Below are 25,287 nucleotides of genomic sequence, written 5' to 3'. Positions count from 1 at the left end.
AGCCTAAGCCAGTCTGGCAGGTGCCCTTCCCTGGCAAGACGCCCGGGCCAAAGTCAAAAGCAGGTAGGCACTGGGTGGGGCTTGTTTTGCACAGCTATTATATGGCAGGGAGAGGCGGGACACATTGCCTTAAAAGGAATTCAACAGAAACTTCTCAGATGGCATTTGCTCCCCAACACTAGGCTGGAATCTGGAGGGTTTAGAAGAGTTGGCCAAACAGGACCATGAGTTTATTCTCAGCCCAAAGGAACCACAGGAGGAGGTAGGAGCCACTTTAAAATCTGAAGTATCTCTGTATCTGGCAATAGGCCCTTGTGAAGGGATGGGTCTCTTCAAGACAAAACATGGCAGAAACTCCCCACCTTCTAGGTAGGGATAGGGGCCCTTATAAATTAGGAATGAACAGTGATTTTTGTCTGGGTGGTGAATGCTGGGGATATCCCTGTGACCAAGGAAATAAAATTTTGTGCTGGTCTGTCGCCCTCTAAGCCTTACAGAAGGTGTTCTGGGCCTTGCTATTCCCAGAAAATTGTTCAGGCAAGAATAGGGCTGCTGTAAACATGCCCAGGTTTTCTAGGTCCCATCTGATCTGTAGTAAAAGACCTGTGAAAAGTGGTGACAAAACTCCAGCTCAGCCCCTAAGCTGCAGGGTTAAAATGACTTTTTTCCAAAACTTAGACCTTCAAATAAGCCAGAAAAAGAACAGGATTTAAATATAGATATATACTTTTAATGTTTAATTTAAAATAAAACCAAGGCTGAGTTGCATTGGGAGAGAATCTCTGATTTGCAGATATAGGACTCTTTAAAAAATCATAAAATTACAAGTCATTGGTGAGAACAGCCTTCCTCCCAGCTTGTCCACAGAACCTGCTTTGGAAGAGAAGTGAATCAGTCCCCTTCCTTCCCCACCAGCGCCTGGCTCTCCCTAAAACCCCCAAGAGAAATACATTCTCCACGGCCCCTTTCCATCTCCAAGATGAGCTCCTAACCTCAGGTGAAGGTCCTGAGAAAGTGATGGTCCCTTAGTTCCCTATTGAGGCTGCTGAGATCTGACCACAGAAACCACAGGAAGGCCTCTGAGACCTTTTGCTTTTGGAACTTGTATAGACAGTTGTCAGGATCCCCATGTGCAGCCATCTTATATATAGCCACATCCAGCGCCAAAGGGGAGAGAGAGAACAACAGGTGAAAACCCTGAGCAAAATCAGGCCCCCACTACCTTTAGAGCCCTATGGGAGTCCCTCTCCAGGGCTCCTCAGCAGCATAGCTGGTGGCCCTCTGGGGAAGCAGGGCAGGCTGAGGCCCCATTGGGGAAAGGCTGGTTTGGGGAGAGGTATGAATGTGCAGGTATAAAAGGCAAGAAGAGTATCCATATCTCCTCACCCTGGCTAAGGCACTGAGAGGAAAGGTAGGGTACAAATGGTAAAGATGGAAGGGGAGGGGATGAAGGGTCTCCTGGACCCACTAGCTCAGAGAAGACAAAAATGTACAGACTATGCCTGTGTGGTGGCACATGCCTGTAATCCCAGCACTTGGAAGGCTGAGACAGGAGGATCGTTGTAAATTTAAGACCAACCTAGGCTACAAAGTGAGCTCAAGGCCAGCCTGAACTGCAGAGAGAGACCCTGTTTCAAAAAGACAAAAAACAAAACAAAAATGTAGAGATGGAAGGGGTGTGGGGACTATCATATGAGCCCTACAACTGTGCAGAAAGGAATCTGAGAAATGGGTAAAGCCACGCCTGCATGTCTGTTACCCATAGAGCTTCTGCACCCTGCTTCAGAGTAGGAGGAAAACAGCTTGCAGGAATCCAGAGAGCAGAATAGCGCTGGGTACTTCCCTGAGCCATAAGGTTAAGGGCTAAAGACATAAAGCTTTATACACATGGCAACTTATATTCTTTCTGATCCTTTCAGCCCCCTCAGTTTCTGTGCTGACCATCCTTCCACTTGTTTCATCTCATTTCACAGAGATGAAAGAGGGGTTGGCACCCAAGGGAAGGACTCAGTAAGCCTAAAACACCCATTCCTCCAGTGGAAAGGTCAAGTCCATACTTCAACTTCTTACTATCTTCTTCATCACTGTGACTCAGATCCCTCCCTGTCTTGGGTCTGAGTAATTGGGTCACCATAGGAAAGAGGAATCCTAGGCAGACATCGAGGCGAGGCTGAGCATGGCTGGTTGAGAGAGGCCTGGGGCCTGCCTCTGGACGTTCAAGACCAGTAACTAACAGGAGCTGGTCTGGAGGTTGCTCTCCGTCAGGAGCGACGCGATGGATGATGGGTCATAGACGCTGTCAAATTCCTCGTCGGAGCTCAGCCCCTCATGTTTGAGGGCTGACTCAGTGGCTGAGCGGGAAGCTTTGCGCCTGAGTCAGAGAGAATACTGGTGAGGGAGAGGAAAAGACTGAGATACCAACTGTTCCACACTCAGAAACTAATTCCAGGGCCTAAGCCCACTTAGAAGATCCCCTACTAAGCAGAGATCCAGGGACCTGGGTATAGGCTGGGGGCTGAGACACCAAGAAAACCTGACTAACTGCAGCAGGTTTAATAAGCGACTGCATATTCCTATCGCAGAGGTCTTCCTCCTCATTTTACCTGCTCAGGAGAGACCACTTCTTATCGGCTCTACCCTCTCCAAAGAGGAAGAGGCTGAAGGACGGCCCCTACCAGGCATCTTTCTCCAAGGCTTTGATCCGGGCCTGCAGCTGTTCGTTGACCTCATGCTGTTCTTCCAGCTCACGTTGTGCCTTCTTCCTCAGGCCATCCAGTCGCTCAATTTCCTCTTCGGCTTCATCTACCTGCCGCTTCAAAGCCTTCACCCTCAGGCTCAGCTGGGCAGAAGACCAAGTCCCCACATGAGCAAAACATCTGCTGCTATGGACAATATAACCATCTTGACAAGAGGTAACTGCCCCATGAAAAGGGTTATGATTATGGGCCTAGGCTCATAAGGTCGCCATGAGGATTAAATGAACTAATATGTATATTAATCACAGGAGCTAAGCCAGGCATGATGGCACATGCCTGTGATGCCAGCACATAGGAGGCTGATGCAGGAAGACTGAGTTCAAGGCCAGCCTAGGCCATACAGTAGGGAGACCTGTCCCAAAAACACTGAAAAGTACAAGAAACTAGTACTCTATATACACCCTAGCTGTAACTGCTCTCGTCCTTCAGTCTAATCTCCTTAAGTAAGTGAAGTCTGTTTGGAAGACTGATGGCAGATGGAGACATGCCGTGGTCTTCAAGCAAACATAATATACCCCTGCCCTGAGACCACATGGCCCCTGGAGTGCCACGTCCTTACTTGATCTTTCTGGTCATTAACATGCTGTCGCTCATCATCAATCTGGATGGATAGTTCTTTAACTTTGCGCTCCAATTTTCGGTTGGTGGACTGCAAAACTGCCTTCTCTCTAGGAAGATGAGAGAGAAGGGTGTCTCTGGCTGTTGCCACTTCTCAGGAAACCTGTATTTGGCCCCTTACTACCTCCAAGGACTTCTGTAATAAGCCCCACCAAAAAAGAAGCAAGGAGACAGAGGTCATTCACATCTCAGAATTTCCACAGTTTTCTCTGCTCTGTCTCAGGAGCAGAGAGCTGGGCATAGTGGCCAATGCCTGTAATCCCAGTATTTGAGAGGCTGAGGCAGGAGGGTCACTATGCGTTTGAGGCCAGCCTGGACTACAAAGTAAATTCAAAGCCAGTCTGAACTACACAGCAAGACTGTGTTTCAAAAAAATAAAAACAAGCCGGATGTATTGGTGCACTCCTGTAATCCCAGCACTTGGGAGGCTGAGGCACAAGGATCACTGCAAATTTGAGACCAGCCTGAGCTACGAAGTGAGTCCAAGGCCCGCCTGAACTGCATAGAGACCCTGTCTCAAAAAGACAAAAGAAAAATAAAAAGAGGAACAAAGGGACTCTTTTGAAGATCAGGGCAGGTTGGTCAGATGTGAGGTGGGAAATGAAGGGAGGAGAAAAACCCAAACTGAGGGAGGGAGAGAAGTAAGGACAGGTTCATGTTACCTTTCTTCAGCTTGTAGACGCTCCTGCAATAACTGATTCTGGGACTCAAGCTGAGAAAGGCTGGCACTGGGCTTCTGAAAGCCTTCTGAGCTGGCCAACCGGGTCTTCAGCTCTTTATTCTGAGAAGGACAGGAGGTTCCACAGTTAGCAGTCCAGTTGCTCATCCTACCAACCTTTGGGGTCTCTCCCTAAGATCCCCCTCTTTTCACCTGTCTCTCTAAGGAGATTTTGTCGCACTCCAAATCCTGCCGAGCAGACCTCTCCTGCATGAGCTCAGTCCTCAATTGGTCCACCTAGCAGGGATACACAAGAGGCACAGACTTGGGGAGGGCCACCAATGAGCCGGCAGGCAGACCCAACTGGGTAGAGCCCAGGAGGATGGCGCCTGAACCCCAAATCCCCTAGGGACCAGGCAGTGAAGAAATCACAGGATGCTCAAAATGAAGGAGCCACAGAATTGACACAGGTTCATTCTCCCACCAGGAACCAGCATCCCTTCTATACCAAAGCAGTTCCTACTCAAGACACAGTGGCTCAAGCTACAATGCCTTTATTCAAATTCTTGGCTTCTTTCCATCTGAGGAAACCTGCCAATCCTTTCCAAAGCAGACAAAACTCCAGACTACTGAAGCAAACAACGTTGTTTTTGAGAAAGCCGAGAGGTTATGTGGTTCGGAGTAGATGAGTGGTAATGTTGAAGTTACCTGGTCCCGGCCACGATTCACCCGCTCTGTTAGCAGCTCTACTGTGTTCTTTTCTTCATCTAACTCGGTTTCCAGCCGAGAGACCTTTTCCTATGGCAGAGGGACAGACAATGCAGCCTAAATGCTGGACACTGGAATGCCAAATTCTAAACAGGACCCACTCAAACTCCAGCATCCATAGACCTTTCTCTCTTGTACCTCCAGGATTCTTTTGGTCCTTGTCCTGGCTCCCAGCTACCAAGGAGCTGGCGCCCTCTGCTGATCATGTGTGGCATGGGGAGAAGGTTGTGTTTGGGGGCAGGAGGAAGTCAAACCCCAGCAATTTCTAACCAGAGAAGCCATTTCCTTAATAGGAAAACCCAAGTACATGGTCAAGGCAGAGAAAGAGACTCTGAAACTGAAAACACCAGAGTACAGATTGGGGGAGTGAATTGGCTTGCATACCAGGTAGAGGCTGTGAGGATGAACTCAGGACTGTCACAGTTTCAATCTAGATGTTCCCCTGAAGCTTCATGTGCTCACAGGAGCCGCTTTTGGAAGGTGACTGGATCACGGGTATGTGATACTCAACACTGACTTAGACTAACTGTGTGCTGGGAGGTGACTCCTGGTGGAGAAGGTGGGTCGCTGAGGGTATGGGCTGGAAGGGGCTATCTCCCCCTCTCCTCTCTAGAGTCAGTCTCTACTTCCCGTCTGCCATACCAAAAGCTCTTTTCCTTCTCCATGCCTCTCCCCCATGCTTCCCTGCCTTGGAACCACCCGATTATAGACTAAAACCTCTACAAACTGCAAGACATAATACACCTTTCCTCCTTCAATACCTACCTGGTGTAGGTATTGTGTCTCAGCAATAAGAGGAGAAACTAACACAGGACCGATGACCTGGGTTTGAAAATTAGGTCTAGTGCTCCCTAGAAGCAGACTCATAAGCAAGTTACTTCATTGCTCTGCCTCTGCTTTCCTCTGAGGCACATCTGAAAAATGGAGTTGGCTGGGTGTGGTGGCACAAACCTGTAATCCTAGCACTCAGGAGGCCAAAGATAGCTCAGATTTGGAGGCCAGCCTGGGCTACATTGTAAGACCTATCTCAAAAAAAAAAAAAAAAAAAAAAAAAACAGAAGAAAAAGAAAACAAGATGATGTATCTTATATGGTTATTCTGGGAGCAAAATGAAACTTCAGGGCTTGGCACAGAGTGTAGTATGTTTGCTATTACTGTTGGTATAATTGTTCTCAAATATAGCAAATTGAAGACTACTGTTCACTCTGAAAGGGGGATGTCAGTGCTCAGTGGCTCGAGCCAACTATTGTCACGCAGAACACACCACTGTTATATTTTCCAAACATACTAAGTTTCTGAGTTACAAACTTTTGAGTTGTGAACTCAAAAGTTTACTGTATAAGACTCACTTTGTCAACTTAGGGTTATGGTTAGGCTTATCAATAAATTTGATTTACGAATGAATCTGACTTATGAACAATTCTCCCAGAATGGAACTCATTTGTAAGTCAGGGACTTACTGTATGAAAGAAGCTAGAAACCCAAATTTTTCTGTGATATTTATACATTTCTAAACATTGGCATTTGATCCAAAATTGCTTAAAGCAACAAAATCCAACAAAACCCATTAGCTGTGGGGTGCCAGTTTCAATCTGTAGCACAGAAATACACTTAGGCTTGGGTTGGTACATGGCTGCAAGCCCAGTACTCTAGGAGGCAGGAGGATCACAAGTGCAAGCCCAGCCCAGTTACTAAGGAAACTTAGTAATTTAGCACCGTTTCCAAAAAATTGAAAAAGGGTTGAGGATGTAGAGTTCAGTATGAAGCCCCTGGATTCAATCTTGAAATGAAAAGAAAGATACTTGGGAGTCCCCTGTCCCTTTCCCCACAGAAGGCCTGCCTGTGTCAGGACCCAGGACCCTGTCTTTCGGCCTCCACCTCATATGTCCTGACCTCAAGGCTCTTCAGTTGCCTGGTCTTGTCATCCTGAGAGCGCTTCTTGTTCTCTGCCTCGTGTTCCAGTCCCTGTAGTCGCTGGGCCAGCAGCTCTTTGTCCAGTCTGGCCGTGTCTCGCTCAGCCTGGGTGGCCTGCAGGGCCTGCCGCAGCCTCTGGATCTGCCAGAGGTAAAAGGGTGAGCTCAGTGCAGTGTGAGGTGGGCTTGAGGGGAAAAATACTTCATCACTTACAACCTTTAGAATTACCAGCACAAACTGAGCGTGGCAGCACATGCTTGTAATCTCAGTACTTGGGAGGTTGAGGCAGGAGGACCACCTCATATTTGAGGCCAGCCTAGGCTATCCTAGTGAGTTCAAGGGCACCCTGAACTGTACGGCAAGATCCTATCTCCACAAACACACACACACACACACACACACACACACACACACACACACACACACACAAATTGCCAGCACAGGGTGATAGCATAAAGCAGACTGACAAATTTTAAGTCTTTAAAAAGTTACTTTAAACTTGTCTACATAAATTGGAATAACTTGAAGCTTTTGTGTATGTGTGTCTCCCTTTGTTTGTTTGTTTTTGAGATGGGGTCTTGCTCTATTGCACAGGCTGGTCTTGAGTTCAAGGGATTCTCCTACCTCAGCTTCCTGAGCAGCTAAGGTACCTTCACATGTCACTGTAAGGATTTTTAAAAACCACTGACCCTAGGTCCCATCCCTAAAGATTATGATTTAAGTAATCTATAATACAGTTTAGGCTTTGGGATTTAAAAACTCATCTCCTCAGGTGACTCTATAGTGCAGCAGAGTTGCAAAACCACTGCCCTATGGATAATGTACCTCTGTGTCTGCAGCTAAGGTGGACCAACTCCTCCACCATCTCCCACCTTAGTATGTAACTGCAAGTGGCTACACCTAAACCTGGGCCAGCTTAGGAGGAAAGATCTTCAAACCCAAAGACAGGGGATGGGTCCCACCTTTTTGCCCTTAAGGCTCCTACCTCATCCTGAAGGCGGCTCAGCCCTCCAGAGGTCTTCTCAGCCTCACTGGCCCAATCTTTAGCCTGGCGCTGAGCATCTGCTACCTCCCGCCGGGATTTTTCCTTATAATCTTCCAGCTGAGTCTGGAGCTGCTGCAGGGCTTGCTTGGAGTCATTCCCAATCTGCTCCAGCTAAAGCACACACCAAAGAGTTTTCAATATTACTTGTGTTCAACTGAAGACTATCCCTTCTCTAGATCCAGCTCCAGAGACTCTCCCAAGGGCCTTCCTGCAGCCAAAGCAACTTGCTCTTGTTCTTGTTTAACAGCTGGTGGTTATATGCAGATACCTGGGTTCAAATTCTGGCTCTATCACTTAGTTTTGGTGACCAAAGGCAAGCTGCTCATCCTTTCAGTCTCAGTTCCCCATCCATAACTTGGGGTAACAACAGTACCAACACTGCAAGCTGTTTTGAGAATTGTTAGTTATTCACATAAAGTACAACAGTGCCTGCTACAAAGTAAATCTTCAACAACCATATTTCAACAAACACAAGGTGCCAGTGGTTACATGATACACTATAAGAAGAATGTGCTGACTAAACTAGGAGATATTGTGAATTATAAACAAAATCCAATTTAGAAATGATAAAATGTACAATTCCAAGAAGTGACAAATGATAAAATGTTCACTTTAGAACTGATAAAAAATATTAAGTGTATCGTCTTACTTTGTAAAGTAAGATGTTGAGAGGAACTTACAGGCAAAAGAGCCATTTATTTCCTTGCCCCCTTTTTTCTTCCTCTCCTCCCAGCTTAAAATTATACTAATGAGGTCTAGGTATGCGCCTCAGAGATAAAGCACTTGCCTATCCCGTGCAAGTTCCTGGGAATAATCCCTGTAATGCACACACATGCTTGCACACAAACTCCACTAATTGGAAGCTTTATATGCTTAAGTCTTACAGACTTCCAAAGCAGAATCCCAGTAAATATTCTCTTAAGAATAAAACTGTAAGGGAATGAGGTATGGGGGTAAGGGCAAGAACACAGAAAGAAGGTAAGAAGTCCAGTACTTTGGAAAGATTTGGCCTTGTCCTCTCAACCATGTACTTGAGGAGAGAGACAAGCTCTGATGCATCCGGCACCTCAATGAGCTGAGCCTCTTCCTAAGGGCCCGGGACTACCATGCCTACCTCCTTGTTGAGTCGTTCCACAGTTTTGTCCAGCAAACGCTTCTGCTCCTCCAGCTCCACCTTGCTTCGCCGCAGCACCTCCCTCTGCTTCCCCTCCTCCTCGAGAGCCTGGTTCAGAGCCTGCTGCTCCTGCCCCAGGCGCACCAGGCCCCGCTGGGCCTCATCCAGCTTGATCTCTAGGGCCCTTTTGGCTGCTGCCAGGCTCCCCTCCTCCTCCTGCGCTGCATTCAGTGCCTCTTCAAGTCGCTGTTTCTCTGCCTGGGAGAAAGGAGAGATGGGGAGGGGCTGAGCTGGCAAGAGGCTTGAGTCATTTGAGGGTGCACAGATAGCGGGGAGGAAAAATAGGTATTTATGAAAAAAAGTGCAATGAAAATAGGCTCAGAGAAAGTAGCAAAGAGATCAAGACATAGAGACCCAGTAAAGACAAATAAGAAACAAAAATACCCATGCAAAGTTGAAACATTCACAGCAAAGCACACTCCAGGGAATAAATGCAAGGTTAACAGAGGACTTAACAGAGGACAAGGAAGGTGAAACAGAAGCATACTACTGACAACATAAAACTTGGCAGCGTATCTAGCAAAGGGAAGATCTGGCCAGGTTGGAAGGCAGTGAAGGCCAGGAAAAAGGACCCTGTGGGCAGAAGTACTGACCTCCAGCCGCTGCACCTTGTCCCGAAGTCTCGCCTCCACCGCTTCCCCGCCCTCCGCCAGCCCTCGGGCTTCCTTCAGCTGCTGCTCCAGACCCAGGATGCGTCGGCGGAAGCTGTCATTTTCCTCCTGGGTCTCCCGAAGTGTGGTTTCCACTGTTGCCCGACGCTGCCCCAGCACCAAGGCCTCCTTCTCGGCTGCCAGTTTGGCCTGCGGGCAGTGTGGAGCAGTGGCTCAGACCGCACAGCCTAGGTCACAGGCCACGAAGCACACACATACCCCAGAAGCTAGCCCTCTGAGAGCCCACCCAGAGCTTCAGAGAGGTGGGAGTAGAGAAGTAGCCCTGGCTTAAGAGTCTTGGCCCTTAGCCAGGGTTGCTATCACCACCTACTGGCAGATCTTGCTGTGGCCACACACAAACTCACAGAGCTGCTGGTACGTACCCATCACAGGGAACCTTCCATGCCCTCTGGCTCCTCAGCCCACTAGACCCCTTGGCCTCCACCTCCTAAGCCTTAGGCCCACTCCCCTTGCCTTGGAGGCCTCTTCACAGTCCAGTCTCAGCTGCTGCAGGGTCTTTTGTAGCTGGAGGTTCTGCTGTTCCAGCTCTAGGCTTCGATCAGCCTCCACCCTCAAGACTGCTAGCTGCTTCTCCAGCTCCCGGTCCCGGTGTCGCCCAGCTACCTCCTGGCTCTTCTGCTCTGCCTGCAGCTCCTTGAGCTCCTCTTGTGTCTGGCGCAGCTCCTAGGAGGAAAGGGCAATGGTTAAGGTTATCGTGATTTATATCTCAAAGCCTCATACACTCACAGGTGGGATTTGGGGGAGGACATTGATCACGGGGGTGAAATACTCAACAGTGCATTGGTCTACCAAGGAGTTTATAATTAAATGTGACTGGGGGATAAAGCCTAGTTAGAGGGGGTGAATCACCAGGGTGTGACTCTCTCCCTCCTCCCTTGAGCACTCTCTGCTGCCCACAGCCAGGCCAGCGACCATTTCTCTTCTCTGTTCCCCTCACTCTGGCCACCACCCTGCCTTGAAGCCAAGCAACTATGGACTGAAACCTCTACATACTGAGCCAAAAGAAAGATTTCTACCTTTCGGGGCTGGGGATTTAGCTCAGCGGCATAAGCACCTGCCTTGCAAGCAGGCAGTCGTGAGTTCGATCCCTGGTACCGATAAAAAAACGAAAAAGACAAAAAAAAAAAAAAAAAAAACGATTTCTACCTTTCAGTTGTGGGTACAAAGGGACATGCAGAGCCAGATGGCAGTTCCAGAAGGTGAACGAAAAGTAAAATAATGTGGCCACTTTGGAAAGCAGGCTCTTTCTTAAAAAGTTGAATGTAAAACTTAAAATATGACCTAGCAATTCCACTCCAGAGCTGAAAATATATAGTTCACATAAAACTTGTATGTGAATGTTCATAGCAGCATAAATTCATTACGGGCTGAACTGAGAAATGATCGAAATGGCCATCAGTTGATAAATGGGCAAAATATGGTCCAATATAGTCAGAGTGGAGTTATTCATCCAAAAAGGGATCAAGATACTTGCTACTACATGTTTGAAACTTTTAGATAGTGGTTATGGTTTCATAACTTTGTGAATAAACTAAAGAGCACGGCATACTTGAAAAGGAGGAACTGCCAGGCATGGTGGTACACATCTGTAATCCCAGTTCTCGGGAGACTGAGGCAGCAGGATCTCAGCCTGAACTACATATCAAGACTCTGTCCCAAAATAAACAAACCAATAAATAAGTAGAGGAATTTTACGGTACATGAAATATAACCTCATTAAAATAAATGAGGCGGGCCAGGCATGGCGGGGCATGCCTGTAATCCCAGTACTTAGGAAGCTGAGGCAAAAGACTGCCACAAGTTCAAGGCCAGACCTCAGTCTGTAACATGGTGAGTTTAAGGCCAGTTTGAGTTACATAATGAAAACCTGTCTCAAAAAAAACCCAACGAAATATAATAAAATAAATGATGTGAAGAGAAAATAGATAATCATACAGATAAAACAAGATCAACATCTAAAATATATGTATTGAAAACCAAAAACATGATACAATGAATACTGGCATATCTCTAATTTCTTTTAAAAAGAAAATTTAAACATGAAGTCTGATTCTAATTCTTTAATTACTACTCTTGAAATTCAAAAATAACCATAATTAGGCTGAAGAGCTATGTAACATGTAGGAAGTCTTCAGTGTAAGTTAAAACTAATTATAAAGGAAAACAATATAACAGAGTATGGTCTACGTTGGGCTTAGCTCCTTTATTCTCATAACATATTATTTTAGTTACTGGTTAAATAATTGATAAGATGCATTTGCTATATGAGATAGACAAAATTTTTAGTTTACCCAGGACAATACATCAACTGAGATGGCTCAGAGGTGTGTCCACGTTCATGGTGTCAGCTGATACAATTAACATTTTTCAGAGTATTCTCAATATTTCTTAACTTTAAAAGAACACTAAGACCAGGCATGGTGATGCACACCTGTAGCCCCAGCGCTTGGGAGGCTGAGGTAGGAGAATCACTGAGAGTTTGAGACCAGCTGAGCGACAAAGTAAGCCGAAGGCCAGCCTGAACTGCACAGCGAGACCCCGCCTCAAAAAGAAAAAAAAAAAAAACGTTTAAATGAGAGTAATTTTAACTTCATTATTCTTTTGGAAGTTTTTTCTGGAAAATCAAAATTTTAAACTACAAAACAGAATTATAATCAAGTATATTTGGTGATATTTGGTTAACATTAATTTAATTATATTTCTTCTCCATCAAATGTTTTGTGTAATCTCAAGTTTAGTTTATCTGGAAAATAATGAGCTATAACTGTTTCTTGGCTCATTTTAAATATAATTACAATTAGGCATTTGTATAGTAGAGGTGTTATAGAAAAACACTGAAGCATGACATATCTCAGTCACAGAAAACTCACATGCTGAGGCCCTGCATTTAATCCCCAGTACCAGCGTCAAAAGAGGAAAATAAGTAAGTAAATAATCAGGCATTGATTACTTATTAGCTGAGCACATACTACATGTCCAGGATAGTGAATCAAGGAAATGTAGAGCTAAAAACATTTTAAGGGGGCCACAGATGACAGTTACCTATAATGAAAATATTTTCTAGGTTATCTAAACTATCCAAAAATGGTTGCCTTCTTAACCTTCATAAACTAAAACTAAAAAGTCCAGGATCCTCTAGTTCCCCATATCCCACTGTGTGCTCTCCAAACAGCCTTTCCACGTGGGTCCGCAGGCCCCAGAAACGCCTATATTCCAGACCTTAGAATGATACTTCTTACCACAAATCATAAACTAGATTCTAACTAAACATTCATTTCACTGTGTAGTTAACAAATCTTCCCAAAGCAGAGCTGCTTTTACTGTACTGACCAAATTAGGTTTTTAAGCCTGTAAAAATGACCCTGGCATTTCACAAATTCACCTACAATCTGCTGCCCAAGGTCTTTTGGGATGTAGCCAGTGGCTTCTGATTGTCCCCAAGCTGGCTCTCAGGCTTTCTCACTAGAAACCTCTATACTCACAAAGAAAACAGCCTTGCTATGCCAGAAAGAAGACTGAACATATGCACATGGAGACAGCCTCATTAGTGCAGAGGCCTGAGTGGACAGGTGAGGCAGGAATCCCACACCCAGGTATGCCATTCTGCTCCCCATATCCCAAGTACCTTCTTAAGCTCTTCAACCTGGTGAGTATCTCGAGCACCGGCTTGTGCCTGCTCTAAATCCCTCTGTAAGATCTCCATCTTCTCCCCAAGCTCCTCTTCCATCTCTTCCTTTTCCATCCGCAGCTGCAGGAGTCTGAGCCCATCAAGGAGGAGAAATCAAGGTGAAAGGGAATAGTCAAGCCTCCCACTGGGAGACCTCTGAAGGATAATAAAACCCCCTGACAGCCGGGAAGAGGAGCTGGGTAAGAGCAAAGCACAGGAGAAAAGCAGTGAGAGGCAAGGGTTATGGATAAATATTCCTGGCAGAGTATAAGGTCCCTACTCCTGCTTTGTGGCTCGAAGCTCCTCCTTGTTCTTCTGGAACATGCTCTGCCAATGCCCTGTCTCCTCTGAGGTCTCCTCCAGCTCCCTCTGCAACTCCCGTACCAGTACAGCCATCTTCTGCCTCTCGGCCTCCAACGCTGCATGGTCCTGGGGGATGGGAGGGGCAGCAAAAGGCTCAGAGGACAGAGCTCACCGAAAGGCCGAGTGAGTGTGTTCAGGGGGGAAGCTCAGGCCCAGAGGATAGCATGGCAGCTGAACCCCAACATCTTGGTGGGACCTGGTACAATGTTACAAAGGGTTCTCCCTCCCCAAGTTATAGTCCCCCTCTGACATCCACAGGAAGCCTCTCCAGGTATTTCCTCATTAGACTTTGGTCATATATACTGATGGTAAGTCTGGCCTGCACTCCCACTCCCAACTTCTGTCCCTACAGTTTCTTGTCTAAGGTTCTCCCCACAACACACATGTGTCCTTTAGGGACAGTTCGTAGGACAACTATGAAAAGTTACAATCTACAAGTTCCCCAGGCAGCCCCTGCCCTGCAGTGCACTCCCCTCCAAGCCCTTTCCCTTGCCACATGCCTGGGTTGCATCCTGCATGCTCCTGCGCAGCTGCTCTGTGTCCCGCTGGCACTGCTGCCGCACGTGCTCCACCTCCTGGTCACGGGAGGCCACCTCCTCCTTCAGGGCCCCCTTCAGGGCTGTCAACTCCCGCTCCCGCAGCCTCAGCTGCTCTTCCACCCGCTGCTTCCCCTCTAAAACCTCTTCCAGAAGCTCCCGGGTCTCCAACAGGTCCTGAGGAAGGGAGATGGACGTGCAGGAGTGACTACACTAGAATCCATTATTCGGTCACTTAGTCAGAAAGTATCTACAGAACACCCAGGGTCAAGCACAGTCCCAGACACTCTCACCTCCCAGGATGGTTAGGATAATGGAAATCTCCATTCTGGGCCCTAGCCTTACCTCACCTCTGAGTCAGCCCCAAAGCACACTTAGCAGGGCCCCTAACACACTGGCTGCTCCCCCCACACTTTGGGAAAACTGCAGATGGGCAGACTTGAGGATGCACAGCCCCACTCCATACCTTCAGGAGTGCCCCCTTCGCAGGCTCAGAACCCTGGCCCTGCTTCAGCTTGTTCTGCAGCTCCATCACCTGGGTCTCCAGCCCATGTCGTACCCTTTCCTCCTGGTCCAGGAGGAGCCTCATGTTCTGTAGCCTGGTAACAGGAACATTTGATGTGCTGAGCAGTTTGCTCAACATTTAACATATGCTAATCCATGCAGAACTCCTTCAGGTGTTTTTTCAAATTCCTTATGTTTGTTTTGTTTTTGTTTTGAAGCACAGAAGACAAGACCCTGGGACTTGCACATGTTCAGCAAGTGCTCTACCACTGAGCTACCTACCCACACTCACTAATGAGGCTTTCCTGCTACCTTAGTTCACGCTGCAAACTGCTCCGCACGACGTGGCCCTCTGGATCTGCTCTACTTGCTACCTTCTCACAGGGTACAAACTGACTTACATACTATGTTTATTGTCTGTTCCCTCTCACAGGAAACTAAACTTCTAGAACTGGGTGTGGTGTTACACATCTGTAATCCCAGCACTCTGGGAGGCTGAGGCAGGAGTATGGCAAGCTTGAGTCCAGTCTGGACCACTGACCAACTTAGTGAGACCCTATCTCAACACAAAAAGTGGAAAAAAAGGACTGGGTGTGTAACTCCGTATGAAGGCCCTAGACTCAGTCTCTACTACTGGAAGAAAAAAAAGAGATACAGAAAAAAAGCAGCTTAGCTTCTGGCCTGAATCTGCATGGTTTACTGATATGTCTCAAGATCCTAAATCAGGGGCTGGGGATTTAGCTCAGCGGCATAATCACCTGCCTTGCAAGCAGGCGGTCGTGAGTTCGATCCCTGGTACTGATTTAAAAAAAAAAAAAAAAAAAAGATCCTAAATCAATGTCTGTCACTGGGAGAACATTTGCTCACTGGAAGAGTAATTCCTCATAACAATCCTTTGAGGTAAGACCAAACCCATTTTACAGATTAAGAATGTGAGGCAGAGGCAAACCCAGGTAGCCAACTCCAAATGCATACCATCATCATTACTGTAGAGACATGTTTAAATCACCCTTGCTCCTTCTTCTGGGGACTTTACTCACATATATTAATTCATTTAAATCTTCATGTGTTTGATCAAATCTCTTTGCAATTTTTTTTTCTGTTTGTTTTTGTTTGGAGTGGAGGGCACAGAACCCAGGACCTTGAGGGTGTTACCCAAGCACTCTACCACTGAACTACATTGCAGGCCTGGGTTCGAATCCCAGTGAGGGCTCCCCTAACTACCTTACTCAAACTGCAACCCCAGGAGCTGCACCAGCAGCCCCAGGCAGCCCCAGGCACACTCACTCCTTGGTGCTCTGCTGGGCCTCTCCCTTCCACCTCTCCAGCAGCTCCTGCAGCCGGCTGCACTCTTCCACTTTCTCCTCCAGCTGCCGCTCCAGCCCAATTCCGGAAGACTCTAACTTCTGCCGCCTCTGAAAAAGGGAGGAGTAGAGCAGATAGAGTGCAGGGAAAAACTCTAAGAAAGAAGCACAATAATGAGAGTATGTCAGGCGTGGTGGTACACACCTATGATCCTAGCACTTGCGAGACTGAGAGAGGAGAATCATCACTATATAATGAGTTTAGAATCAGCCTAAACTACATAGTGGGACTCTATCTCAAAAAACTAAAAAACACTACATAGGTTTTAGAAGAAGACTGACTTGGATTTTTCCATTCCTTCTCTGCAACTTATTATCACAGGCATTTCACTGAACCTCGCTCATCCTCACTGTTCTCATCATTAAAGGGTCCCGAATGAACTCTCTATCACCCAGGACAGTATCTTCAAGAAACATCATACTCAATAAACACAGCTACAACTGCCATTGTCATTCTGATGACGAAAGGCTTGAAGTTAGATGCAGTGGTATAGACTGACAATACTAGTACTCTGAGAGGCTGAAGCAGACAGACTCCTAGTTCGAGCCCAGCCTGGGAAACTCAGCAATTTAGTGAGACCTTGTCTCAGAGTAAAGAAAGAGATGGGGATACAGCTGAATGTGAAGTCATGCAGATTGATCCTCAGTACCACAAAAAATAAAAATAAATTAAAAAGGTCTCGGGATGTAGCTCAGTATGAAGGTCTTGGATTCAATCCCTAGTACCACAAATAAAGTAAAAATAACAAAAATGACCCAAGGTACAGATAACTTGAATCATTTTCTCAAGCCTTACACAGCGAGTAAGTGGCAGAGCCAGGATAAGGAAGGAGACAGAATGCAAATTAGCTGGATCCCTTACATGCTCTGCCTCCGTGGGCTTCAGAGCACCTCAAAGTTCTCGCTGAAATGCGGGCACACGCCTGTCTCTCATCTTGCAGGACCCAAAAGTGCCTGGCTAGCCCACCTCCAGGACAAGGGCTTTCCCCGTGGTCCCACATTCCTCTTGCATTCCAACTCCTTCTCACCTTTACCTCTTCATCCAGTCTTTTCTGTAGCTCTTCCACTTTTCGGGTCAGCTCACCCTGCTCTGCCAGGACCTTGGTAGAAGCGGGCGCAACCATCTGTCACAGAAATTCAAGGAGGACAGGGAGGAGGGTGGGAGTCAGTCTGCATCCAGCCCTCAGACACCATGAAGACCCTACCTGAGCCAGGGAGGGCTACTCACCATGAGAGGCTGCATCTGCTCCAGCACCAAGCTAACCTTCCTCCTCACTGAGGCTTCACTTTCTGAGCTTCTGGAGGGAAACGCACAGACACAGGTGAGGTGAAAGAGAGGTTAACTGAGATAAGCAAGAGGGGGAGGTAGGTGTGGAGTGAGGACAGAGGAAAAGAAAGGAAGCGCAGACCTCCAGGTGGGGCGAGCCCCACTCACCCTTCCCTCAGGATGCCATAGATGGTGGCCTTCACATGGTCCACGCTGCCTGCTGGGGTGGCCTCCTGCTGGTCTCGGAGAAGGTCTGGTGTTGATTTGAACTGCAGGGGAAAAGCAGCAGAGGTAGGGCCAGGAATTTAGCTCAATGGTGTAAGCGCCTGCCCGGCAAGTGTGAGGTCATGAGTTTGATCCCCAGTATCAAAAAAAAAAAAAGAAGTAGAAGTGAAGGAGTAGGGGAAGAGGAAAAGAAAGAAATGGGAGAAAGACTGGTCCAGAAGTGTGTAAGGGTTTCTGAAGAAGAGGTGGCAGTTAGCTGGGAGACGAGGCCCTGTGATTGTGCTGAACCACAGAACTGGGGAAAGCTGAGGACACAAAGCTATGCTATGCTGCAAACCATGTTTTCCTCAATCCGCAGGTCTCAGTCAGCTGTGCAACATGTCACAGGTCACTAACGACAATGGGTGCACTGGAGTTTATAAATGACTTACTTTTAGAATGGACGTAAGTTGTCTCAAAGTGAAATTACTCCCCCACTTATTTGCATTTCTGAGTGGAAGAGAAAAGTGTAAAATTCTGGTGTGAGCACAGGGAACTGTTCTTATCCTCTTGTGCCTTAGGAAAGCTACCTAGCAAATCAGCATTTGGTGTCACTAAAGCACAGCGGACACTTATGCTTCTAGCCAGTGAGTTTACAGTGAGTTCATTTTCTTTTATTTATTTTTCTTGAGACAGGGTCTCCCTGTGTAACCCAGGCTAGCTTCAAACTCACAAGTCTCCTGCCTCAGCCTCCTGAGTGCTAGGATTACAGGTGTGCACCATCACACCTGGTCTTTTTTTTTTTTTTTTTTTTTGGTTTGAGTGCCTTTTTTATTATTATTTTACTCAAGGAAGTACCTCATGTATATAAATATCTTCTATTTGGATAAAATGGAGAACAAAAGGCCAAGCCAAGGTGATTTGGATTAGCAGAGTCCCAGGACTGGTACCAGGGCTGGTGAGAGGGCTGGGGTTAGGTCTGACCTGCAACAAGGTGGGATCCTGTGCTGTCTCCTGTAGCTGCTCAAAACTCTGAAGAACCCAGTCCTGAGTCTGCCGGGAACGGGAAAAGCCACCAACAGGGCTCTGGGGTGACTGTTTTATGCTGTCCACGTGACTATTATACTTGGCGTTAGGGGCCCAGTGGTTGGAGGACTGGCGCTCTCGCTCTCCCAGCGTGTCCCTGGGGGGGCGACTGTCCAGACTCTGGCTCCTCTTGCGCTGTTGCTGTTCATGTGGCAGTGTCCTAGTGCGGCGGCCAGTCCGGCCTCGGGCGTGGCCTCTCACCTGCTTGTCAAACTTGTTGATGAGGGAGTCCACTGAAGACAAAGGAGCAGTGTCGATGGTGCTACCTGGGGACGCCTCTTGGGGCACTAGCTCCAGCAAGCTGATGCTCCTGCTACTGGGATCCATAGGCACAGGGCCAGCTAGGGAGGCCTGCGACTGAGAACGGAGCAGTCTTCCGTGCCATCCGGTCCCAGGTTCCTCGTCAGACGTGCTACCCTGGGAGGGGGCAGGGAAGTCCTTGGCCTGAGAGTAGGGGTTCTCAGGGAATTCTGAATCGGAGCTTGGAGTTCCTGGGGCCCCTCGGTTTTTGGCCCCTTTGATTTGGACCCCAAAGGAGTCCCCCCCTTTCTCTCCACTGTTAAGCACCACAAAGGGCTGTCCAGCAATGCCCTGTACCCGCACAGCCACTCCATAGGTATTAGCCCTAGCATCTTTTGCTGGACGTCGCCCACCACGGCGTAGCGTGCCCATCTCAGCACCACCTTCTGCCTCTGTAATGAAGCGAATCTGCACTCCGTGGTCTACAGGGCCTCGGGGCTCCATGGTAGATGCCTGCTCCATGGGTAGGAGGGGTCCTAGAAAATAGAGAGGGATCAAGTAGAGATCTAGAAACCTCCACCTGCCCCATCAGTTTCTTTTTACACCCATCAGTGCTTCTCATACTCTTCTTTACCCCTTACCTATTTTTGTAACTTTTAAAACAATTTTTATTAGTACATTTGCAGTACATAATGGTCATGTTCATCAGGTGGAGTTCGTACACATACACAACATGTCCTCATCATTTTCACACTCCCTTTTAATTTTTCTTACTTGCTGTCTCGCATACTAAAGTTGAGCAGCAGAAACACAGGTGGTACCCTATCTCCATTTCTGATCAGTAGGTATGATGGGAGAGAATTTGCATGTCTAACAGGTTCTCCCTGCTGGTCCAGAGATAACACACTTTGAAACCCACTGACCTAAAAGAACCCATTTACTCTGACATAACCCTGGGGAATGTGGCTTGTGTGAAGGAGCTGAGTAACTCTGTATGATCCTCACATTTACTGTACACACAAGCCACCACGAGGCTCCTTCTCCCCCAGTGGAAGCAAACCCTAAGGCCTGCTATCCTCCAAACTGCCTTTAAAATATAGAAGACCTCAAAACTGTGACATCCTAGCAGCCCATTTCTAGAAAGACACAGACATACACAAAGCTGTAGCAGCAAGGTTAGGCACAGACACAAGCGAGTCTATTCCCTGGAAAAGTAGAAAGGGATGGGCTTTCTATCTTCCTGTTCCTTTTCAATTTGAGACCACTTGATGTGTTACCTATTCAAGAAAAGATTTAGGGCTGGAGACATAGGTCAGGTTAGAGTGCTTGCCTAGCATGTATAAAGCTCTAGGTTCTAGCTCTAGCATCACAAAAACAAACAAAACAAAACAAATTTCACGAAGGTTTTAAGTGTGCCAGGCCACAGGCACCAGGACAGGCAGGCTGATCTAAACTGGGGGCCAGAACCAAGGCCAACTGCAGGCCAGCTCCCTGGTCCACATTGCCCAAGGACAGGGTCAGCAAGTGGAATGTGTTTCAGGTTATGTTCTGGCTCCAGGGACTTAGGGGAGAGGTTCTCTTCTAAGCAAATTAAAAACTCCAGCCTCTCCACTTTTTCTGCTGGTCTTCATCACAGCCCTGCACTAAACTGGAGGAGGAGCCCGTAACATGTTAGACAGAAAAATAAACATACCCAACTCAGCCTCCACCAGAGTTCTGAGCCAAGGAAACTTGGCACAGAGCCCTCTATCAGAGATGAGCAAAGGGCTAAGAAGCCTGGAAACTGTGGAGAGATGAGGAGAGAGTGGAAGGGATAGGAGGGACTGGGCTCCAGGTAAGAAGGCTTAGCAGGAAAACAATCTTTTAAGAAAAGCATTTTTGTTTTGGTTTGGTTTTTAATATTTTTGCAAAAGTCTTAATATGTAGCCCAGGCTGGTCTCCAACTCCAGGTAATCCTTGATCCCTCTGCCTCAGCCTCCCAAGTGCTGGATGACAGGTGTCACCACACCCAGAAGGAAGAACATTCTTAGCATTCCCAGCCTATCTCCTCTAGCAAAAGGAACAAGGAGGGAGAGACCCTTTATTGGGAATGACTTTGCACTAATAAAATTGTGAAAGTAATCATTCTTCCCTAGGAGAGCCCAAATAAACTTTTACCACAGAAATATTTTTTCTTGGTACTGGGAATTAAACCCAGGGCTTTCACACTGAGTTACATGCCCCTGTCCTTTTTTATTTGAGATAGAGTCTTGCTAAACTGATAAACTGCCCAAACTAGGCTGGAACTCCAAACTTCTGGTTTCAGACTCCAGACAGCTTCAATTACAGGCAAGTGCCACCATGCCCAGCCCTTCATACAGAATGTTAAAATATTTTTGAAGGTAGCAGGGTAAAACAGATCTTCAAAATACTCACCTGGTAGGAAAGGCACTGGACTAGAGTATGGATCTGGCTTAGAAAATCCTAGCTCTGCTCTTCACCTCATGTATAGCACTTGAGCAATAATCTTTTGAGCCTCTGCTTCCTCATCAATAAAATGCGTGGAACAATACCTCATGAGATAATTACCTGAGAATTAAACAGTAAATAATTACAAAAGGTGTATAACTTTAACTATTATCAATAAACTCGGTATAGTAGCACCCAGTTATTTAGCTATTCAGCTATTCAGGAGGTTAAGGCAGGAAATTACAAATCAGAGACCACCCAGTTATATTCTTAAAATGTGTGCCTTTTCATTATATATAGGTTCTACTTTAACAAAGGATGCAGAGGGCTAGGGATATGGCTCCGCAGCATAGCAACAGCCTGGCGAGTACAAGATCCTGAGTTCAAATTCCGGTACTAAAAAAAACAAAGGATGACGAAACGATAAAATATTAAACATGAAAGCCCTATCACAATCTGACACCCAATGTCACTGTTCACACACGCTATTCCTTTCCACAGAAACTTCCTGGCTCCTCTTGGTTCACGAAGAATGCAGCACTTGTTAAATCCTCTGTAGTTATTCTTCAGCGCATTCACTTCAGTTTATACATTTATTGTATTGATTATTTGTTTCCCATTCCCCTCTCTCACTACAGAAAAAACAGGTTGAGGCAGGAGGCCAGCCTGGGCTACAAAGCGAGTTCAAGGTCAGCCTGATCTACATGGAGCCCCTGCTTCAAAAAGACTTAAAAAGAGAGAGCGATCATGATGATAAGCTGACCCCAGTGCCTGGCCAATGGGAGATGAGAATACATACGTGTTGAAGATTGCATGCTGATCCTAGGTAGATTTGGACACCGGGACAAGGAAGATTTACCCAAGGATCCCTCCCAGCCATTTCTCTTTTGCCTTAAGTGGCAAGGACTCTTGGTCTGTACTCCCTGTCATGATCTTAGAACCAGATGCGCCAAGACTGCCAGCTCTCTGAAGTCACATGATTTATTCATGCTGCAGCTCTACCCTGTCAAAACATCTACAGATCTTCCAGATCCAGGTCAAGCACTTCCCACTTAGACTCAGAAAAGTATACAGCCCCTTGGGTGCGAGGGCTAAGTTGTGAAGAGGTGGTATGAGTGTTATCTGGATCCCAGTGTCACTCCAGCTTTGATCAGCTTCGGTCCCAGGACTTGTGGGTCAGGGGCTATGAGGGCTAAGGAATCTTTACAGTGGGTCAGAGAGCAGATCTCTAAATGATTCAACATGCAAAACCCGAAACCTACCCGCCTTCCTTCAGTTACAGAGGACAGGTGGGCGGGGCCAAGGGAGCAGGGCAGCGCCAAAGTCTTGCATAAGCCCCAGGCAGGTAAACAGTGATCAGGCAGCAGGCAACCCCAGTGCTAGGTAGGCCTGCGCGCTCACCAAAAGCTGACCCTGCTTTCCCATTCCTGGCCTATGTCCATGGCTCTTCTCACCAACTGCCCTGGAGGAAGAGACCAGGCCACAATTAATTCAGCTGTATCTGTTCGCCTCTGCCATTCCTGGCTTTGAAGATGGGAGGGCACTCTACACCTGTATCAGACAGCCATTTCTTCCTGAGTTACTCATTAGCCTGCCCTGCCCCAATTTTATCACCTCTGGCCCACTCATATGTATCTAGCTTCCAACCAGGAGTAACAATTCCTGGACTCCTGGTAGGAAGTAAGGAAGGATTGATACATAGAAAGCCAAGCAAGTTGCTAGATTCTAAATAACTGGCACATTTAGAAAATGGGAGAATTAGGAAAATACAGATTAGAACCTCCTTTGTGATAATAAGGAAAACAAATGATCAAAACAGAATAGGACAGCTCAGTGACCTTGAACACTATGTTCCCTTTTTCTCATAAAATTATAGATAAAAAGGTTTCTTTCCAGTTGGGGATGGTAATGTGTGCTTGTGATCCCAGCACTCTGAGAGGCTGAGGCAAGAGGATGGCAAATTCCAGTTAGCCTGAGCAATTTATCAAGACTCTGTCTCAAAATAAAAAAACTGTAAAAAGGGCCAGGGATGTAATTCAATGCAAAGGTCTTGGGTTCGATCTCCAAAACCACCAAAAAGAGTTTCAAGTAGAACACCACCTCCCCCATGTGGATTCCAGGCTAGGTCTACACAGAAAAAGCAGAAACCCGAGAGCCAGGCTAGAGCTGCTCAGCCAGTACAGGAATAAAACAATGAAGAACTAGGTCCCTGCAAACTGGCTTGACTGGTTCGAGCCAAGAGAAAAAGGGAGGGCCAGAGAGAGGACAGTGGCAGCATGGAAAGCAGACCAGAGAAATTCCACACCAATGGAGACAGAGGGACAAGACCAGGAGCTGTGTCCTGGTCCACCTTGGATGCCAAACCAAAGCTCCTAATGAGGAGTAGAAGATGGAAAAGGAAGTGCAAGAGGAGCAGATGCACCAAGAACCTGGCCAACTGACAGGCTGGCGTTTGACAGGAATACTTTGTTTTCCTCCACCACTTCCTCTCAAGTTCTCAAAACTGCATTCCTGATCCACAATTACCTGGGCCACCTCCCTAGCGTGAAGTGATGCAGTCCCTCCCCTCTCCCTTCCCACAAGCTAAGAGTACACAGGCCAGCCTGGGAACTGTAGGAAGCCAGAATCCTCTGAGTCTGACAGATCTCTGGATTAGCAGGCCCCTAGAGCCAGACCCCCTTCACCCAAATATCCAGGTTAAAAAAAAAGAGGTGCCCTAGGCAAGTGCAGGCAGCTTGGCTACAAACGTAGCAGGTGCTAATTATTTTCCAATTACTACAACTTTCCTCAGGCAGGGCATCAAAGGGGCCAAGTTAAAGCTGGCTCTAGTTCCACAGCTGCCTAAGGCAAGAAAATCCACCTCAGAAATTTTGTCTGAGCCCAGTGTGCACCTCTCATCTGGCCTGGAGGAGTCCTGCCTATTTCCTGCACCGCTAGGCCTACTGCCAGTCTAACAGGGATCTCGGGTCAGGAGTCAGGGTTGCCTGGCTAGCTTTCAGGGAATTACGAGGATTCCAGGCGACATCGAGGAGTTGGTTACACTTCCAAACCTCACCCAGTGTGGCCTAATCTAAACCCTAAGAAGAAAGTACTTGGGGTGGGGCAAGGGTTGACATAAAAGAGGTCTAAGTATTTCCAGTATTTTGCAGCTCCAGGGATCTACACTTCCTCATATCCCTCTCCTGGAGCGCAGTCTCTCTCTTTCAAGAGGAAGAAGGAAAAAAAGATTCTCCCTAGCAAAAATGCACAGGAAGACGGACAATGAAAGCCTTAAATAGTTTCATATCACGTCGAGGTGAGGGTGACTTCTCGTTCTGCCCTTCAATGTCTGCACTAGCAATTGCTTTCACCTGCAGGTGAACTGATGGAAAAAGGCTCCCTACCTTAGAGCCATCTCCGCGCTAGAAGGGAGGTGTCAGTGGCGGATTCTTGTTGACCGCGGTGGGGCGGGGGAGTGCCTCAGGAAAAGAGCACCTGCCAACGGCTCCCTTTTAATGTCTCCGAACCTCAGGCAGCAGTCGCCTTGGCAAAACTGGGAATAACTCCTTCCCCTACCACCCTGGTCTCCAAGAGAAAGTCTGCTCCCAGGGCTGCCATGACCTCCAGAGATATCCTGGCCCTGAAACGCTTTCGTGCCCTGAGAATAGCCTTAGCCTCAGCTGGCCCATGCTGGTACCCCTCCTCCGCCACCGGCCTGGCCACCTGAGCGTAGGGACCAGTTCTTAACCAGCTCTGCCACCCTCCCCAGACCTCCCCTCCTCCTCTCTCCAACACCGCACCTGTGCCCTGAAGGGGAAGAGCTCTGACTGCCTCACCTCTGTACCCCTGGGGTGCACCTGAGGGCCTTCCCACCTCCTCAGGTGCCCTGGCCTCGGGTCCCGGCTACTCACCCTAGCGAGGGGCGGCGCTCCGGGCTCGCGCGCCGGGCTCCCGCAGAGCTGCAGGCGCAGCTCCTGGCCCTCCCCTCAGTACCGAGGCTCTCGCACCTCTTCCCCCCTCCTACC

General features: G+C 47.5%; 1 protein-coding gene across 4 annotated transcripts; it reads right to left on the bottom strand.

Moving 5' to 3' along the window:
* Nucleotides 1-708: 708 nt before the first annotated feature.
* Cgn (cingulin) lies at nucleotides 709-25,287 on the bottom strand. Of its 4 annotated transcripts, none has more exons than XM_063253406.1 (23): nucleotides 25,174-25,263; nucleotides 22,546-22,745; nucleotides 21,251-21,403; nucleotides 18,494-19,371; nucleotides 17,474-17,574; nucleotides 17,267-17,336; nucleotides 17,073-17,162; nucleotides 15,962-16,089; nucleotides 14,637-14,769; nucleotides 14,135-14,347; nucleotides 13,552-13,700; nucleotides 13,230-13,362; nucleotides 10,058-10,267; nucleotides 9,527-9,733; nucleotides 8,874-9,131; nucleotides 7,700-7,870; nucleotides 6,694-6,855; nucleotides 4,741-4,830; nucleotides 4,246-4,329; nucleotides 4,037-4,155; nucleotides 3,316-3,424; nucleotides 2,676-2,839; nucleotides 709-2,371 (listed from the first exon to the last, which is right to left on the bottom strand). In XM_063253406.1, the coding sequence occupies exons 4-23, from the start codon at nucleotides 19,355-19,357 to the stop codon at nucleotides 2,230-2,232; spliced, it is 3,597 nt and encodes a 1,198-aa protein (XP_063109476.1). In that variant the 5' UTR covers nucleotides 19,358-19,371; nucleotides 21,251-21,403; nucleotides 22,546-22,745; nucleotides 25,174-25,263; the 3' UTR covers nucleotides 709-2,229. The 4 variants fall into 4 exon arrangements, with proteins under 4 accessions (XP_063109476.1, XP_012998497.1, XP_003479067.1 ...); XM_013143043.3 differs by having other exon boundaries at nucleotides 17,067-17,162; nucleotides 25,174-25,262; XM_003479019.5 differs by lacking the exon at nucleotides 22,546-22,745 and having other exon boundaries at nucleotides 17,067-17,162; nucleotides 25,174-25,287.

Source organism: Cavia porcellus, unplaced genomic scaffold (assembly GCF_034190915.1).
Source record: "Cavia porcellus strain 051 isolate PalLab524CR breed Dunkin Hartley unplaced genomic scaffold, mCavPor4.1 scaffold_1, whole genome shotgun sequence".
In the NCBI taxonomy this organism is placed as follows: Eukaryota; Metazoa; Chordata; class Mammalia; order Rodentia; family Caviidae; genus Cavia; species Cavia porcellus.
This window is presented reverse-complemented; position numbering and strand designations above follow the sequence as displayed.